The sequence below is a fragment of the Melanotaenia boesemani genome, chromosome 11 (genome assembly GCF_017639745.1).
Source record: "Melanotaenia boesemani isolate fMelBoe1 chromosome 11, fMelBoe1.pri, whole genome shotgun sequence".
Taxonomy (NCBI): domain Eukaryota; kingdom Metazoa; phylum Chordata; class Actinopteri; order Atheriniformes; family Melanotaeniidae; genus Melanotaenia; species Melanotaenia boesemani.
Genome location: NC_055692.1, coordinates 5004547 through 5022146, shown reverse-complemented (window position 1 = coordinate 5022146; position 17600 = coordinate 5004547). Strand labels below are relative to the sequence as shown.

General features: G+C 38.9%; 2 protein-coding genes across 3 annotated transcripts in view; one reads left to right on the top strand and one right to left on the bottom strand.

Moving 5' to 3' along the window:
* The window catches only part of rusc2 (RUN and SH3 domain containing 2), a 41243-nt gene extending 35170 nt beyond the window's left edge, over nt 1–6073 (top strand). For both annotated transcript variants that reach the window (XM_041999234.1, XM_041999233.1), the window contains 2 exons: nt 1266–1424; nt 1924–6073. In XM_041999234.1, coding sequence (XP_041855168.1) covers nt 1266–1424; nt 1924–2131 — 367 coding nt within the window. In that variant the 3' untranslated portion in view covers nt 2132–6073. The remainder of the gene's footprint in view (nt 1–1265; nt 1425–1923) is intronic.
* Nucleotides 6074–11261: 5188 nt separating this feature from the next.
* On the bottom strand, nt 11262–14034 carry ccl19a.1 (chemokine (C-C motif) ligand 19a, tandem duplicate 1). Its single transcript, XM_041999755.1, has 4 exons — nt 13867–14034; nt 12647–12764; nt 12436–12550; nt 11262–11660 (listed from the first exon to the last, which is right to left on the bottom strand). The coding sequence occupies exons 1-4, from the start codon at nt 13925–13927 to the stop codon at nt 11628–11630; spliced, it is 327 nt and encodes a 108-aa protein (XP_041855689.1). The 5' UTR covers nt 13928–14034; the 3' UTR covers nt 11262–11627.
* Between the last annotated feature and the right edge of the window lie 3566 nt (nt 14035–17600).

Below are 17600 nucleotides of genomic sequence, written 5' to 3'. Positions count from 1 at the left end.
AACATATCTATAATTATATATTTATATATATATATATATATATATATATATAATTATTTTTCAAAGTAAGAATTAGGGCTGTCAAGTGATTAAAATTTTTAATTAGATTAATCAGATTACAAATTAATTAATCATGATTAATCACCATTCACAACTATGCCTAAAATCTACATGTTTTTATTGTATTGTATCAACAGAAGAGCAAACCAGTGCCTTCTTGTGTTTTTCTTCACAGTTTATCACTTTAGTTGTAATAATCAGTTTAATATTATATAAAATCAAGACTTTAAAAAAGTACATCTCATTTGTGCCCCCTTTCCCTGGTCAGTGGCCTGCCTGGCCCCCATCTAAACTTTTCTAGACTCGCCCCTGCATATCTGAAGTATAAATCCTTTCTACCACCTGTCAGCTACTTTTTTAGGAAAGCTCCCCTGGTTTGTATCTCAGAACCAGTTTATAATTTCTCTCACCACGTTCATGGCCTCTAAATGATCAGACCTGTGTCTCTAACATCTGCACAGCACCAATGATTTAAAGAAGATGTCCCCTTGTTTCTGTGACAGTGACATGGATCTGATTGACATGAGACTGATAAGTGTTGCTTACTTTTGCCAGCAGGTCCAGGAACAATACTTTTGGGTAAACCGTGAACCAGTAGTTTAGGGTGTTAAAGCATCCTCATCTCCCAGGGGTTTCATTCCCTCAAATCCATGCATAGAGCCAGTCTCTCTGTGTGTGTGTGTGTGTGTGTATATATATATATATATATATATATATGGGAAAAAAAAGTATTAAAAACTGTTCTGGATCCTGGCATTGTGTGTCTTTAGTGTCCTATACCGTTCCCAGAGGCTAGCAGGGTGAACAGATGGTGAAAGGGGGGAGATCTGTCTCCAGCGTATATGGACTGGTACACGTCCTCCAGAGCAGGCAGGGAGGGACCAACGATCCGCTCTGCAGTCTTTATCAACCTCTCTGTGGCTGCTCTGTCGGCTGCAGAGCATTTCCCAAACCATATTGTGAGGCAGTATGTCGGTATGCTTTCTACTGAGCAACAGTCGAAGGACTCCAGCAGACAAGCGGTTCTTCTTCAGTATTCTAAAAAATTAAAAACTCTGTTGGGCCTTTTTTTATTATAGCAGTGCCGCTCACAGTCCATTGTCTCTTAAATACTGACTTTTTGTCTCATAATTATAGAATGACGGATATCAACCTCTATAAAAATCTAACAAGCTGTTTTATTGTTTCTCTCTGTTTGCTTTCAGGCCTCCGTCAGGGTGGCTGAGTTTGGACAGAACAGTTCTTGACCTTGTAGCTCTGACAATCGGAGGCGGTAGTGGAAAGAAGGCAGAACCTCCTGCCAGTCAAACCACAGCAGCACTGGGGTCAAGTTATCCAGCCAAAGCCAACCCAGACTCTCCGTGGTAAGTGCATGTTCCACTCTGAGAACACACAGAAATTCCTCCAGTTTTAATTTACAAGAGCTCTGTTAGGAACACATCGCAGCAGTTTTAATATTAATCACGTGTGGTCATGCAGTAAAAGAAAAGCATTTTGGGAAAATGTTCTAAAATCCTCGGATAAAATTTTTGTGTCTTTTCATTGTGATCCAGTATTTTTCCTTTTCAGCTGTATTGCTGATGGAGCTTTGTCCAAAAATCATAAACACACCGAGAACTGTATTTATGATGACTGAAATACTGATTTCAGTGAAGAAGGAGGATGTGGATCAGTTGGAAGAATGACTGCAGACATTTATAGAAACGGTTTCCATTGAGAGCGACAGCATCCCATCAAACTTTATAATGATTTTTTAAAATAGTGAAAACGCATCAGATCTGCAGAACTGAAAAGCCAGAGAAGCATGAATGGCTGCAGGACCATCCAGTTCACATGTTCTCTTTATCCTCTGTTGTATCTCAGTGAAGTGCGAGCCTTGTGCCACCACATAGCCACCGAGCCCGGCCAGCTGAGCTTCAACAAGGGTGACATCCTCCAGGTTCTCAGCAAGGCTGATCCAGACTGGCTGCTCTGCTCCCTGGGCTCCACCCAGGGTTTGGTTCCCATCGTCTACGTCACCCTCAACAACATGGAGAACAGCCAGGATGTTACTGGACTTCAGCAGCTCTAAGCAAAAACTGTCCCAAGCGAAATAATCATGAGGGTGTTGCTGCTATATATCTACAAAAAAAAAAAAGTTTTTGCTGTACATTTGGAAAGAATCCTGAAAAACACTGTAGAAAATAAAAAGATGATGCACAGAATCATGCAGAGGAAGCATGCAGGCCGAACCACAAACTCACATCTGCTTCAAGGGTACACCCACAAAAGTGTGCATGCATCCAAAAACCCAAAGACCAGACGAAAAGAAAAAAACAAACCCAAAGACACTCAAAAACACATTTCTGTGTCTACTCAGAGCTGTTCTGCTATAACTATGTGACTGTCCAGTCGATATATCAACGATCCAAATCTTCAGACCATCATATACTGTAAACCATGCCTGGCTGAACTTCGCTGTTCATACGTTCACCTCGTTGTGCCACATTTTGAATGCAGTGATCAATTATTGCCCTCGCTCACAGCATCGGTTGCTTACCTAGAGCTAATCAAGCTTTTCTTTCACGTAGAAGCCAGCGAATCTGCTTTTTTTTAAGATATAAGGTTGTTGATATAAAAGCTAAAATTTCTGATCTTGTCTGCTCCAGTTGCAAAGGGTTGATTCTGAGTATAGCTGTGGCTTTTATACAGAGTAAAAAGAGAGTACTATTTGTGTTTTGATAGCCATTGACTTGAAAGGGAAAAGTAAGCTAAAAAATAGTTTAAAGCAGAGCTTCTTGATTAAAAGAAGGTGAACTTGGGTTAAAATTGAACAAATGACACACCCATTTCTCAAATGTTTAACTTCAAACCTCACTAAAATCACATTTACCAGGAAAAAAATGTGGATTCTTCCACTTTCCTTACAGTATGGCTTAGACTTCTTTTTACACCAAGAATATGCTTGCTTTGAATTCTGCATTTATCATAGCTGCCTCATGTATTTTGCATTTATTTGAAGCATAATTTGTGCACATCCTCAAAAATCAATGCTACATGGGATTCTCTGGTAACAATATGTACAGTTACGCTCAAGATTGCGCTGGTTGCTAACGTGAACGCAAGGTTAAAAAAACAATTATATTCTTGGTCTAAGAATCAACTTGGGACAAATTTCTCCAATTTTATATTGCGGCTCCAACATCATTATAAGTTCCTATCAAAATGATGGCAGCAGACTACAGATGATGGAGGAGGAGCTGACATGACTCACTAGGCAGCAAGCTAGTAGGATGAGTCAGCAGATCTGTTGTTGCTGTGTTTAAAGTCAACAAATGACCTTTCCTTTGCTCATTTATTCATTATTTATAGTGAAAATCCAAAAATCTTCCAAACACCATTTCTCAGACAATTTAGCATTGTATTTTTCTTCTTAGGACAGCTTTGCTTACTAATTTCTTCCACTTTGTTATAACCAATAGCATTAGCAACATTAGCTTATTTTACTAAGAGGTTACCAGGGCTTGCTCCAGATCAGAGCGCCCTCTGGTGGATCACAACTCAAACTACATTTATTGGTCAGCAACACACAGCCCACAGTCTGAAACACTTCAAGACTTTAATGCTTGTATTTACATTTTCCTCATTTTCTTGACGTGAAGACATGTTTGAAGTCGACAGCTTTAAGAAAGACTCAAATTAATATAAATGGTACAAGTATTTAAAACATTGATTTTACAAGTGACTGGACACTAATCAAAACATCTTTTATACATACATACATATACATATATATATATATATATATATATATATATATACATATATATACATATATATATAGGGCTGAGCGATATGGCCTAAAACTGATATCCCGATTATTTTTTGGCTTTATCCCGATACACGATCCCGATGTTTTAAAATCTCCTCATGACATGACCCTGTAGGGGGGCCTGGGTGGGCCTGGGGGTAGTGCGCCATGGATCTGGGCTCTCCCGCATTTTTCCTTTCGCTCCTCTCCCTCCCCATTGGGTGTCTGATGGGTGGGTGTCTTGTGGGGTCGGTGGTGGCTCATTGGCTGCAGTCGCTGCGTAGCCTGGTTGTGGGGGGCGGCTGCCTCTGGCCGGTCTTGCCCTGGGGGGCCTCCTGTGGAACGGGGGTGCCTAGTGCTGCTGGCAGCTCACCATCCGGAGGGAGGTTTTCTTCCCTTCGGACTTACATCCCTGGACCCCTCTTCTTCTCCGCTCTCTCTATCTCTCTTACACACACACATAGACACACACACACACATAGGGATTTGGGAGGCGTGCACGTCATGCGGGGTGTAGCCTGGGGGGCCACCCAAGTGGCTTCCTTAGCTGCACCCTGTGGCGACTCGCCTCAGTTTAAATTACACTCAGACATCAAAACACCAACACAACACACAAACAACTTCTGGGGGGTGTGTCATGTGGTGCATGGAGGGCGGGGCTACTAACATGACCTTGCTCCCAGCACAATATGGTCACTGCCCCCCAGTTTTACTTGCAAAAAACACATTCACCACAAACAGTCATGAGCGGGGAGGAGGACGAGGACAATGGGGACAACTCACACCCCTTTTCCCCGGGGCGCCACCGGGGGCGGGTAGGGGTGGTGGTTGCCCTGGGGGCTGGAAACTGGGACGGCTGCGCTGATGAGGGGCTGCTGATCTTGGGGGATGCCCGGTCGGCCGCATCTGGGTGGGAGGTGATGGGGGGCGGCTGGGGATGGCTGTGAGGGCCGGATCTGGGGCTCGCCATTCTCTGGTCCGCCGAGGATGGGGGGGTTGTATTTATCTGTGGGTACATACTCTTTTGTAAAATGTATTCATGGCCTACACATACAAATCGTATTTATTTATTTACCTGTTTGAATAGCCGTGGCAAACACTTTTGTAAAAGCTGCAGAAAACGGGGATGTCTGAGGAAAAGTAAACCACACCTGTGACGGTCTTTTCTAATTGGAGAAGATGGAAATCCCTGGACGTACTTCAAAACTATTGTATTTACACAGGGGGTGTGATATCTCGTCAATGCCTTAAAGTGCTTAATGAGGAGAGGAAATAAGGGGACAAAGAGGCAATCGCCCACCTAATATTCTTCCTTGCATTACGGCCTGTTTTGTTTATGCTCTGTTTGCTTTGACTTTTCCAGATTTGTCTGCACAGATATTTAATCTGAAAGAAAAGTTAATAAGAGATGGAGATATTTTTGGATGTCTAAAGGGAAACCACACATTTTGTGTGGGTGGCTTTGCGTGCACCTGCCTGTCACGCCCTTGGCCTTAGGTTCAAAGTGAGGCAGTGAACTAAAATTGTAACTGAATACCATAAACATGGATAGAAAAGGGTATACAGGTGCCCAGTCCACATATTACACATTATCTAGTGGTAAGATTAATGTACATTTATTAAATAAATGGAATTATTGGTTTGTTTATTTTAAATAATCACACAGAATATAATTTTACCATTAAAAATGTATTTTTGTTTTGTTATTGTACAGTTTTTATTTGTGTGTATGATTTTTAACCTTTGATTTCAACAAAATAATTCACATTTCATTGTCCTTTTAAATTGTAAATATATTTAAATCCTTCAGGGGTGAGTTGTTTTTGCCATACTGCCACAAACATAGTATGGATGAATGTTAACAATAATTTATCAGTGCATTTCATGTTTAATACAGAACGTATAAGCTTTAGTTTGACTGCTAACAACCTATGGACAAGTTGCCTTCAAGAGAGTGGAGGGTGTGAACGTTCACCGACATCCAGCTCAGAGTTTACATAGAAAGACACAAATAAACGCAGCAGGGATAAAACCAGAGACGGGAGGTTGAAGGGTGAAGAGGTTGTGTGAAGAAGGTTTGTTCTGCTCTTTGCCTCCTGCCTGTAAATACCTTCAGCATCGGCGACACTGCTCCTCTCTCTTCGTCCAGGCTAATATGATGTGTACGTATGACATTATCAAACTACTATGGATGTTAAATAACAAAGTGCTCATGTGATCACATCATGCGGCTCCTGTGTCTTTATTTCTCCTCAACACATTTTCTCCACCCGCAACACAAATTATTGAGACTTGAATTTGTGTTTATAACAGCGACAGTCCCCACTTAAAAAATGTGTATAAAAACAGAAGGTCTCATCAGCGCATATTTTATTCCCAGTAGAACATGAACAGCATATCAGATGCTGAAACTGAGACTTTTTACCATTTCATGGAAAATAAGAACTCATTGTGAATCTGATGGCAGCAACACGTCACCAGTAACAAATAACAGTAGAGATGAGTTTATACATCCCGTTACTGTATTTAGAGACTTTTAACAGCTCTTATAATGTCTGCTGCTCAGATACGTGCAGATCATTTCAGTCAGTTAGGATTCATGATTCGACCTTACCTGTTGCTGCTTCTGCAGTACAAGGAGCTGAATAAAGACAATATATGTGACATGTAGCTGATCCAGTACTCAGCCCTCATCACGTTGTGGTGTTTACATGGTTTCTCTAAGCAGTCTGTGTCCTGATGCATTAATACACTGATATTCTTCCTACTGCATGGTCAGTTACTACTAAGTGCAGGAGAGAAGTCCTCTTCTTCCACCAGGTTGTGCTATTCTTTTCTGTTTTGGACAAAAATTTTCAAGCCAAATTTGATCCAAGTTAATCCTAAACTCTTGAAAGTACAGCTTTTTAAAATATTTACATTACTGTTCAGGGCTCTGCCAGTTTTACAATCCTGGTCATGGGTTCTGCATGTCTGGATGGTTTCCTCCTCCAGTGCATCTGATCCAAACCTGATAAAATTCCATTGTTTTGAATGATGTGTTGGAGAAGAGAAACGTCTCTTTATGCAGGACATTTGTCCATTTTTTAAATAAAACACTTGCTGGTTTTAGACTGACAGAATATCCTCCATCAGTTTGACTAAAATTCACTTTATAATCTCAACTTTAATCCTGTTTGGATGCTTTTAGCCTGATGCGTACATTAAACTATGTTTACTGGGTTAACAAAACTCTGCATGAATCAACATTTAAATCTGTATTTTTTTTATTTTTCCTCATATTCAGTTTTTAGGCTCATTCAAATAATACAGATGTTGAATAAAATACACAAACGGCTTTATCTGTGTAGTTTATTTATAGTTATTTGTATCATCTAGTTCATAAGATTCTGGTTATCTGACATTTCCAACTTTCCAATAAAAGGTTATTTATTAAAATATTTTTTTTAAAGTTCTGTTTTCCTACTTAAAAAAACAAATTATTTGAGCTTTTCTGACAAAATTCCATTTAAAACAGATGCTGAGTCACATAAAAGTCCTAATGAAACAGCTTGCTGAGTAATATTTGGTTCTGTGTATGTGCAGATTTCCCCTAAAAAGAGGTTTTTACAGGAAACGTGAGAAAGTCCAGTGTGCTCTGATTGGTCAGTTCCAGTGGGCTGGTCAAACCCACCAACCCGCTCTGCTGCATGTTAAATCAAGTCTGTGTTGTTTATCAGCACACACAGCTTACACACTGAGTTTAGTGTGTTTTATTAATCTATCCACTGTGTATTCACAATATGAATCCACTCACTGCCCACTTCATCAGGTCCACCATGGACCTGGTTGTATAATTTTGGGTAATTAGTTTTTTTGTCTTTTACTGTATTTTACTTTTTTAGGCTCGGTGTGATTAGAGTTTAGGGTGGGTTGGGGTTTCTGAGTTGTGGGAATTAAATGATATCATCATGATCAGTTGGAAGGTCTTTTTCTTTTGTATGTGTATGTGGAGGTTTAGCTGCTGCCTTGGAAACAACTAATGGGGATCCTGGTTACAAATAAACCTTGCTAGTTGTGGCTTGGACCCTCTTTTTTCCTCCAGACCTGCTTTATTCAACAAGGTGTTGGAAACATTCCTCAGAGATTTTGCTCATCCATGATGAGAATCTCCCGTTCCACCACATCCCAAAGCTGCTCTACTGGACTGAGATCTGGTGGCTGTGGAGGACGTTGGAGTCCAGTGAACTGATGGTCATGTTCTAGAAAGCAGGTGGAGATGATCTGAGCTTTGTGACATGGTGCATTATCCTGCTGGAAGTAACATCAGAAGATGCTCCACTGTGGTCATAAAGGGATGGACATGGTCAACAACAATACTCAGGTAGGCTGTGCTGGTTAAACCATGTTTAGATGGTACTAAGAAGATATCCCCCACACCATTACACCACCAGCACTATGAACTTGATAGAAGGCAGGATGGAGCCATGTTTTCATGTTGTTTCCACCAAATTCTGACTCTATTCTTCCAAAATGAAGAGATCTGCAGCATCAAATGAACGTTACATTTTCTAACTTATATTCCTTGCAGGAAGGTCCAGATCATGCAGCGAGCTGGGTTTTCTGCATGAGGAGAAACTCCATGTTGTTTTATTAAAGCATCATTCTGCACATGGACAAAAAGAACATTCCTGACAAAGGAAGTTACATATCTTCACATTTTCCGCCCAGCACAGATTCTCTTGGGTGAGAGTGTTAAAGGGACATTGTGCATGAACTGCTTCCATCTAACGCTGGAAATGTATAGTGCACGCTAGCGCCTCAATTTCTCAAACACGTATTGCAACAACGGTAACCGTCATGTCTCAAAAAGCCTTGACAACACCAATGAAGGCATGTCATCTGATAGGTCAATCAGGTGAGGAGGTTCGTGATTACATAAATATTGCAAACCGCACCCATCAAACTTTCAGATATGGGTCCTCTGTGTTTGGAAGGAAGAATGGTTCTCACAGAGGGAACAGATCTCGACGGGGAAACTGGCCTCGACTCAGCAGTGGCTTTTCGTCCCAGTAAAACCAGCTTATAAAGCCATTCCACGGGCTTATAGTCCAGCTTTACCACGACTGAAAGCCAGTGTTTACCATGACTATGAAAGCGACTAAAACCACATAAACATACACTTCTGTACCAACGAGGCTGGTGTATTTTAGCAGGATCTACTGTTATGCTGCAAATGGTAACCATGGTAACAAGCAATGAAAAAAGTTAGCTTCGGGCTCATTCAGGCAGTGTTGCATCCCCATTTGTCCAGGGGTATAAGGACGGAACATAAAGTGAGTCGGACACTGTATAAAATAAATTATCACAATTTATTTGCTCAAAATATCTGTATCCGATACAAACTATGAAAAACTCTCTTCAAAACAAAGCAAATCAAAACCCAAAAAGCAACAAACAGAACGAAAAGAGTCCCTTAAAGGGTTAACAGTCACTATATCTAATTACAAGACAAAATAGAACTGAAAATGTTCCAAAAACGGGCTACATGCACGCAAGCTGGATACAGACCAAAAACAAACCAAAACTGTTCCTATAAACCAAAAAGTCACCTCACCTCAAGCAGGGACAACAAGTCAGACTCAGAACTCAAACAACACTGTTCTTAACTCACAGGGAAACTCTAAACACCTCACAAGACTCAAACCACTCCCGGGCTGGCAAACTGTGTCCCACAGTCGCCCTGAATGTTGTTGCTAGTCCAGGTTTATAGGACCACTTCTCCTGGGATTGGTCAGCCACCCCCAGAACCGGGGCACAAGTAGACCAATCCTGGTGTAGGGAGGGCAGATCCCAGATGAGATTCGTCTGACAATCTTAATTAGGACCGGTGTTCTATCAGTTTAGCACACACATCAGAGTAGCATACATTATGTTAATGTGCATGCGGGTTAAGTTAAGGGTTAGGGTTAGGTGCAGTCATCAGTTTGCATGATGCGTATGCTAAACTGACAGAACACCGGCTGCAGTTCTCCAGACAATCAGTCATTCAGGCTGAAAAGCTGACAGCCGTAACAAGGAGAAAGCTGCAACTTCAGCATCCCTTTTAAAATCTTTCTACCTGAGATACTTCCACCTGGGGAAGGCTAGCTAGCATGATGTTAATCCTCCTTCTTTGTATGGTCTGGTCTTGTTGCCTTTTAAGGGCCCTTTTTCGATTTCTTGGTGATGGTGAAAACGGCTCACGTGCTGCTGCTGCTGCATATACATGGTCCTGCATTTTTGACAGTCACAATTTAACAGATTGCCGGGGTAGTAAGCCTTTAGTTTCAAGATGGCAGACCGACATGGCGCTTTCCTACTAGCTTACCCCACATATGTATGAACAAATCTAAAATTCTTTGCTTACCATAATGTGTCAGATCCTTAGTGGAGGTCATAATACACCAATGAAAACACATATATACACACAGACATTGATTTTGGCCAGTAAACAACAGAAAATATTACACAATGTCCTTTTTAAAACATCCTGTACAGATTTGAGGACACCAGATACCATCATCACACTACTTGTAAACATTTGCTTTTGACTTGTGTTTCAAAAAGCCATTATCCTGAAATCCTATCCAAGTTTACAGACCTAATCTGACGGATTAGGGCCTCTCTGTCACCACTCATGGGCATTAAGAGCTCAGGTGAAGCCCAGCAGTAAAGACCCAGTAGATCCAGTTTGGTGAATCATATAGATGAGACTCTGATCCAAGTTCTTTACAAACTTATATACATAAGTAATCAGTTGGATTCGTTGTTTTCTGTGAGAGGACATGTAGAGCATTTAAGAGACTGAACATTAAAAGCAGCCAATCATGCAATAAAATGATGAATTGTTTATTTGGATCATCTTTAATATGAGACGATTACATTTAACTTTTTACTCTTTTCTCTTTTTCAGACCGTTCTCTGTAAACCCTTTTTGTGTGAAAATCCCAGTATCAGCAGTTTCTGGAGCAAGTTGTCTTCACCATGTTTACAACTAAATGTTGCTGCCATGTGATTGGCTGATTAGATATGTATGTTAACAAGTAGCTGAACGGTGTATTTCCATTTCTTCTTGCTGGTTTAATGTCTGGTACAGGCCTGCTACTCATGCTTGTATGTGGAAAAATGTTGCTGGTCTGATGTTTGGTGGAAACATTGTAAAAACATGGATCCATTCAATTTTGAGCTACTTCCATGTGTTTTATTAATAAAGTAAAAAACTAAACCAAAACATCCATGTGACTGGTCTTTTTGTTTATATATTTCTCTGGTTTAGTTTAGACATGTCTCTTCTGGATCTCTGTGCTCCGGTTGCACTTCTTTATTTTTAAACTGTGACGATGCAAAAAAAAATTGTGTCATCGACAAAGAATCAAAGCCGTGGTCAAGATTTGGGAAAATTTAAGTTTTTATTTTTTTATTTATTTATTTATTTTAAATAATCAACATTCACATCTTTAAAACCAATAAACCACCAATACCTGAAATATAAGTTAACTTAGTTCAAATTACTTAAATTCACATTTAAAATGTTCTTTCTGTCACATGACCTCGTAGTTAGAAAAAAACCCATAAATGTCATAAAAATACAAATCCTTCAAAATGTTTTATTCTTATTCCTACTCAAATAATTTTGTAAAAACAGGTAAGAAAAGACAAGTCTTTAGTAACAAATTAAATCACTGGGGTTATATATTAGATCGGAGGTTTGATTCACTGCTCTTCCTCTCTGACATAGAGCTGCTTCCATCGTCGTTCACTCAGGTTTCACTCCGGAGCAGCGTAGACCCTGTACAGACAAATATTTACTTTAAATAAAACTTCCTGTTATAGAAAAAACCTTTTCTAAAGCTGGATCGTCTTACAAGAGCTGCAGTTTAATACATTACACCAATAAATCAAACACCAAAATCAAAATGACAAAAATTCCACATACAAATAAAACCTTACAGGAGTTTCCTTTAATTACAGTTAGTTTTTAATTCATTTCCGTATATGGTGTGATGGATCCTGCACAGCTTCATGACTCAAAACTGTTTGCAGTTTTACACACTAAATGAACCTCCAGACACACACTGAGTTTTTGATTCCTTTTTTTAACATTACAGAGGAAGAAGTAGTTCATCGTTATAGTTTCCTTATTTTTCTAATCACTAACTTTAGAACAAGTAGCTGTGGTTGTTGAGGATACGATAAACTTTCAGTTCTCCACACGAATGGTCCACATTTTGAGAAATATTTACAGAAGAAAGAAATCAGAAACGTTTCAGTCAGGAAATAAGGAGTGCACACGTTTAGTAGCATGTTTACCACCAGTAAGCTGGGCTGTTGGATGTGTTGCAGGACCTTAATAACGTGATTTTCTAACAGTGGCGTATTATTTTATGTTAAATATGATAAAATAGTTGATAATGTAAAAGAATGTTTTTTCTGCTTTCTGCTCCTTCTATTTTTTTTCGAATATCTAATTGGCTTTAAATTTTTTAACTGAAAATTAAATAAAAAAACCAAACAAACGAACAAACAAAACAAACAAAAAACAAAACTAGATGGCATTACAGTACCTGGTACTTGACTTTCTTGCAGAATTTCTTCAGACCATCAACGTGGCGCTTCACGTTTTCCACCCAGGCTTCCCTGACAGGGGCACAGAGTTTAAATCCTCTTCTGGTCACAAAGCTGCAACGACACCAAATCACCCAGTTTGAGGTTAAAACTGGATCCTTTTTAATCAACTGGATTATATTTCTCCAAACTGACACCCAGTGAACTCACATTGTGGCATCAACAGAGCAGCCTTTGGACTGTGGGTGGTAGTCTGCAATGAGCTTCTTCTCAATCGTTTTGTTTGTGACCGACAAGCAGCAGTCCAGCGGGATCTGGGTCAACGTCACTGAAAAAAGAAGATCAGACCAGATGGAGATGAATGTTGGCTTTGAAGGTGTAGCCAGCACACGCTGGTCCAAAGTTCTTAGCTGGGTTACCGTTCAGGCTTTTACTGACTATAAACACTAAATTAAACACTGGAAAGGTGGGGTAAAGAACAGATGAAAGCGTGTGTGAGGGTGTGAGAGAAGCTACAGGCTGGAACTTTCCAGTTATCACACATTAACGTACATCTGGTTGAAGCTACGAAGGCAGCATATAGAGCAATGTGAGATGTATTTAAATGTGTGAAAATGGTAAACCCACTGGGTCTTTTGTCCAATTTAACCCTTTAATAACACTTTTCAGTATTTTAAAGCATAAAGTCTTAAAAATATGACACATTTTTCAACATAGAATTTGCTTTTTAAAGCTTTTTTTTTATTTTTAGCTATTTTATATGAAAAGAGTGAAAACTAAAGCTGTGAAAACAACAGGAAATTTCACTTGGCTGTGAAAAGCGACAGGAAACGTAACTTAAAGCATGCTCTGTGAAGTCTTCATGCGTTAAAAACTGTAAAGTTCAGACAGTGAAGAATCAGTGAGGTAAAAAAAATAAGACCTCTTTTAATTTATTTTCAGCTAAGCTCTTGCACATGGATGCAGTTAACCCCGTGAAGGAATAACCAACATTGCATCAACACTAATCTAACACTAACAGAGCTTTAACCCATATTAAAGTACATACAAAGGAGAGGGGAATGCCAGCAACACACCTTTTTATTGATAAATCCCTCACCCATTACAGCCTCATTATGTTTTCTTTCCTCTTTCACACTCAATTACACTCTAATCTGACAGTGAAGACTGCTCTCTTTGGATTTTATCTCATATTTTTATATATTGTTCTTTATTTCCATAGAAAAATGAGTCAGAAACAGAGAAATTTGAGGTGCAAGCTTCACAAGCTGAACAGCAAAGTATCAGTTTAACAGCTTGTTTCCTTTTGGATCATTTCCAAGTGGACTGTTTATATAAATTATTCAGTTTTTCTTTGTAACATATACTATCACTCATGTCTCATTTCCAGTTCTGACAGATAAACAATGAAGATGAGAGAAGAAACTCACTTGTGAAGTAGCAGGTGAAAAGGATGCAGAGGAAGAGCTTGGCATCACCCCACGGAGCCATGTCTGGTTGAACTGGTTACGTCCTCTCTTAGTTTCTCTGGAGGGGAAAGCTGGCTGAGGTGGTGTCTCCTCCTTCTTTCAACACTATCTGTGGCAAAGAAAGTGAAGTGACAGACTCTGTGTGGGTTACTCCATATATATACAGTATGAGTGACCAGAGCTTTCACTTTCTGTCTGGACTCTCCACCCTTTTGGGCAGAGAAGTGAAACAGTTTTTTTCTCTTGAAATGTCTCTAACAGAGGGGCAGCGAGGTGAATGCTGGTGACTTCTGAGGAAACAGAAAGGTCACGTCATGTCTGTGTACACTTTGAGTTGGTTTTTTTTTCTTTTTTTTTTTTTTTTTGTTATTTTTTTCTTTTTTTAAATAATCTTTTACTTTGACTGGTGAGAAAGTGGAGTTATTCTTTAATATTACACACAAACATTTGGGCAAACCTCAAGAAAACATGGACTAGGTGTCTTGTTGATCTAAGTATGCTGATATCTAATATGCTGATAGCTCTTTTCCTACCATTTTAAACAAAGGAACTAAAAGTACATATAAGCAAGGCAGGGCTCTAAATAAACCCTTTAAAGCCTGACCCAAGAAATAATAGGTTGGAAATACTCATTTTTTAATGTGAAATCTTCATTTGACCCTAAATTATATATATATATATATATATATATATACATATATATATATATATATATATATATATTCATATATGTATTGCTTATTAGTGTTTAATATGTCTGAATTCTTGTAGTGCAAAAGATATCCACTAGGGGCAGAAGAGAAGCGTCAGACTGTGTACAGCAGAGTGTAAAATGATGCAAAAGGAAACTGTGTGTATCTAATATGATACTCACAGTAACTGTTGTGATCTGTTGGATTTTGGTTTAGTTGATGTTTTACTGTCTTTTTGGTTTTCATTGTGTCAGTCCTCCTGTTTTATTTTGTTGGTTGACCCCCTGTGTTCTGTTCACTTCCTTTTCATCAGCACACCTGAGTTCATTTTCCTAATTTGCTTCACCTGCTTCTTGTTAGTTCACCACAGTGTATACCCCTTGGTTTTATTTAGTCACTGCCGGATCGTTGTTGTTTTCCCAGTGTCGTCTTTGTATTAATCTGTGTCTGTTTAATTCATGTTATCATTAAATCTTTGTTCCTACTGAAGTTTTAAAATATTCTTTGTTGGCTTTAAAAAATTTGTTCACCACCTGTAAATCAGAAGGAAGAGTGTTCAAAAATCCACATTTTTAAAAGAAGGCAAAAACACCAGAGTTTGAGTAGAATTGACAATTCTTTGTTAAGCCAGTAATAAGAAAACAATACATATCTCTTAAGAGGAGGCCTGTTAGCTTAGCTTCTGGTCAACTAATACACAAAGTGTCGGGACCCTTCGGTTCAGCCAAAAGACCCGCCTACCTAAGTTATCCTTCTCATTTATAGTGATACAAAGCATTGTGGCTATGTGCGTGCATGTGGTGCGCATTCATGTGAATGTGTATTTTGCAAGGTGGTCCTTCCTTCTTCCGGGAATTTGATTCCTCCAGGTCCTCCTTTTGGGGTACGTCAGAGCTGAAAGGAAAGAAGATGTTTCGCTCTGCCCTGTTATCTGTCTGCCTTTTTGTGCTGACTTTCTTCTACCTGTTCCCACAGTTTTACACAAAGGCTGTACTTTTTAATGATTTCTGAGTTACTGGGAAATTCCGTTCTGCTAGGAGTGAATAGATAAGCAAGAAGATGCAACAATATTTACGACCACTCCCTACTGGACATCCAGAACATTGTCAAGGTCGCTAATTCTCAGCTCTTTTCTCAGTATTGAACTCAGTAACCCTATATGAGTTTGTGTCCTGTTTGTGAATGCATTATCTGTGATCTGTGAAGGAATAATAATAATTAAGCTGTTTTCACCTCAGCACCACTATATAATGTAGCTCTATTAATTAAAAGCAGAGCCTAATGCATGTTACTAAAATCTAAGGATAAAATGTAAATGAATAAATGAATAAGAATGCTTAAATGAGTAAATGAATAATAAATGAGTAAATGAATGAGAATGCTTATAAAATATTTGCAACACTACACCTGTCTACCTCCTGCATCTTTACCTTTACACACCCTGTGGCAGCAGTAAAGGGTTAACAACACCCAGCAATCCACCTAATGTGAGCTAAAATTGATTTTGGCAACTATAAATGAAAACTGTTATTACTTCATTTCCCATGAGCACTATTCCATAACGCATCTTTGGCTGTATGCCAAATATAATATGGTGTTATGTATGAGCAACTGCCTGAACAAAATGCAGCTAAACAAAAAGTGAGATTTAAAAGAAGAAAGTCAAAAGAAAACAAAAATGCGATGATGTGGTTGGACAATGTAAAAAATGAAGTTGGTTACATTAGAAGAAAGGATGTAGGGAATAATGTTGACAACTAAAGAGGGAGGGAAACTTAATTCATGTAAAAAGCTTTAACTTCAGCTAGCTCTGAAGTTAAAGTTTACAGTTGATCATTTTTAATGTGTTAGGAGTGAAAGTTTCTTTATTCGTTGCTGAAAAATAGACAACAGTGTTCTTTTGGACTTTAAAGCAAAAAACAAAAAAAAAAACTTTAATTAAAACATTTAAAGAAATGTATGCTTAAATGCATCAAGTTACACTTCTTGCACAATCTTGTTTATTTTCCTTGAAAAAATGGCTTGTGGAAATTCTTATTGGCTGGTTCATTTAGATCAGGGCTACTCAATTCGGTCCTACGAGGGCCGCAATCCAGCAGGTTTTCCATGTATTCCTGCACCAACACACCTGAGTCAAATTAATGAGTCATTGTGTAGAACCTGATTGGCTGTTAGAGCCACCTAATTTGACTCAGGTGTGTTGGTGCAGGAATACATGGAAAACCTGTTGGACTGCGGCCCTCGTAGGACCAAATTGAGTATCACCGTGAAGGCATGTTCCTAAAAGTTTAATTACTTTTCACTATAGTGTTCCTAAAACTGGGTTTTCATGTGAATGAAAAGCGCAAATGCGTAGAAAAATCTGCATTTGTGGAAACACTCTGACACAAAATACTCATGCTAACTGACTCATGCAGTTTGCTAGCTGAGTTAGCTAGCTGAGTTAGCTAGCTGAACTGGCTAGCGGTCCTGCAGAGGAGAAGAGAGTCCTTGAACATCCTCCAATCAATAATGTTAAAATACTGGAACATGTTTCAAAGTTTTAGTCTCATACCTTATTTTATGTTTTCATGTTTTATTTGTGTTTTTTAATATAATTTTTCAAGGACTGCTGAATTTTTTTTATTTCTCATTTCTCAAGCTAGCTAGATGTCTGGAACATGTGCTTTGTTTCTCATGCACTGATGTTTTTGTTTGTTCTTTTTTGTTTGTTTATTTTCATGTTTCCCTTTATCCTAGAAAAATGGCTGTTTTCAGTCATGGGACTTTTGCAAGCCCTTGTACTTCCAGAGAAAGAAGAAGTGGTCAAGTTTGAATCTTTGAAATATCTGCTGCTTCGGTCGTGCTCTACATCTGCCAAGCACATGAATACACAGAAAATCTTAGAAGCCTAGAGCTTCTTTTTGTGCTGATGGATGAAAGCAGTTTTTACTCGTTGTGAAAAATCCTGCATTGTTTCTGCTTCTCTGTGTGCACATTTAGGTGTTTTTATTGAGATAAAAT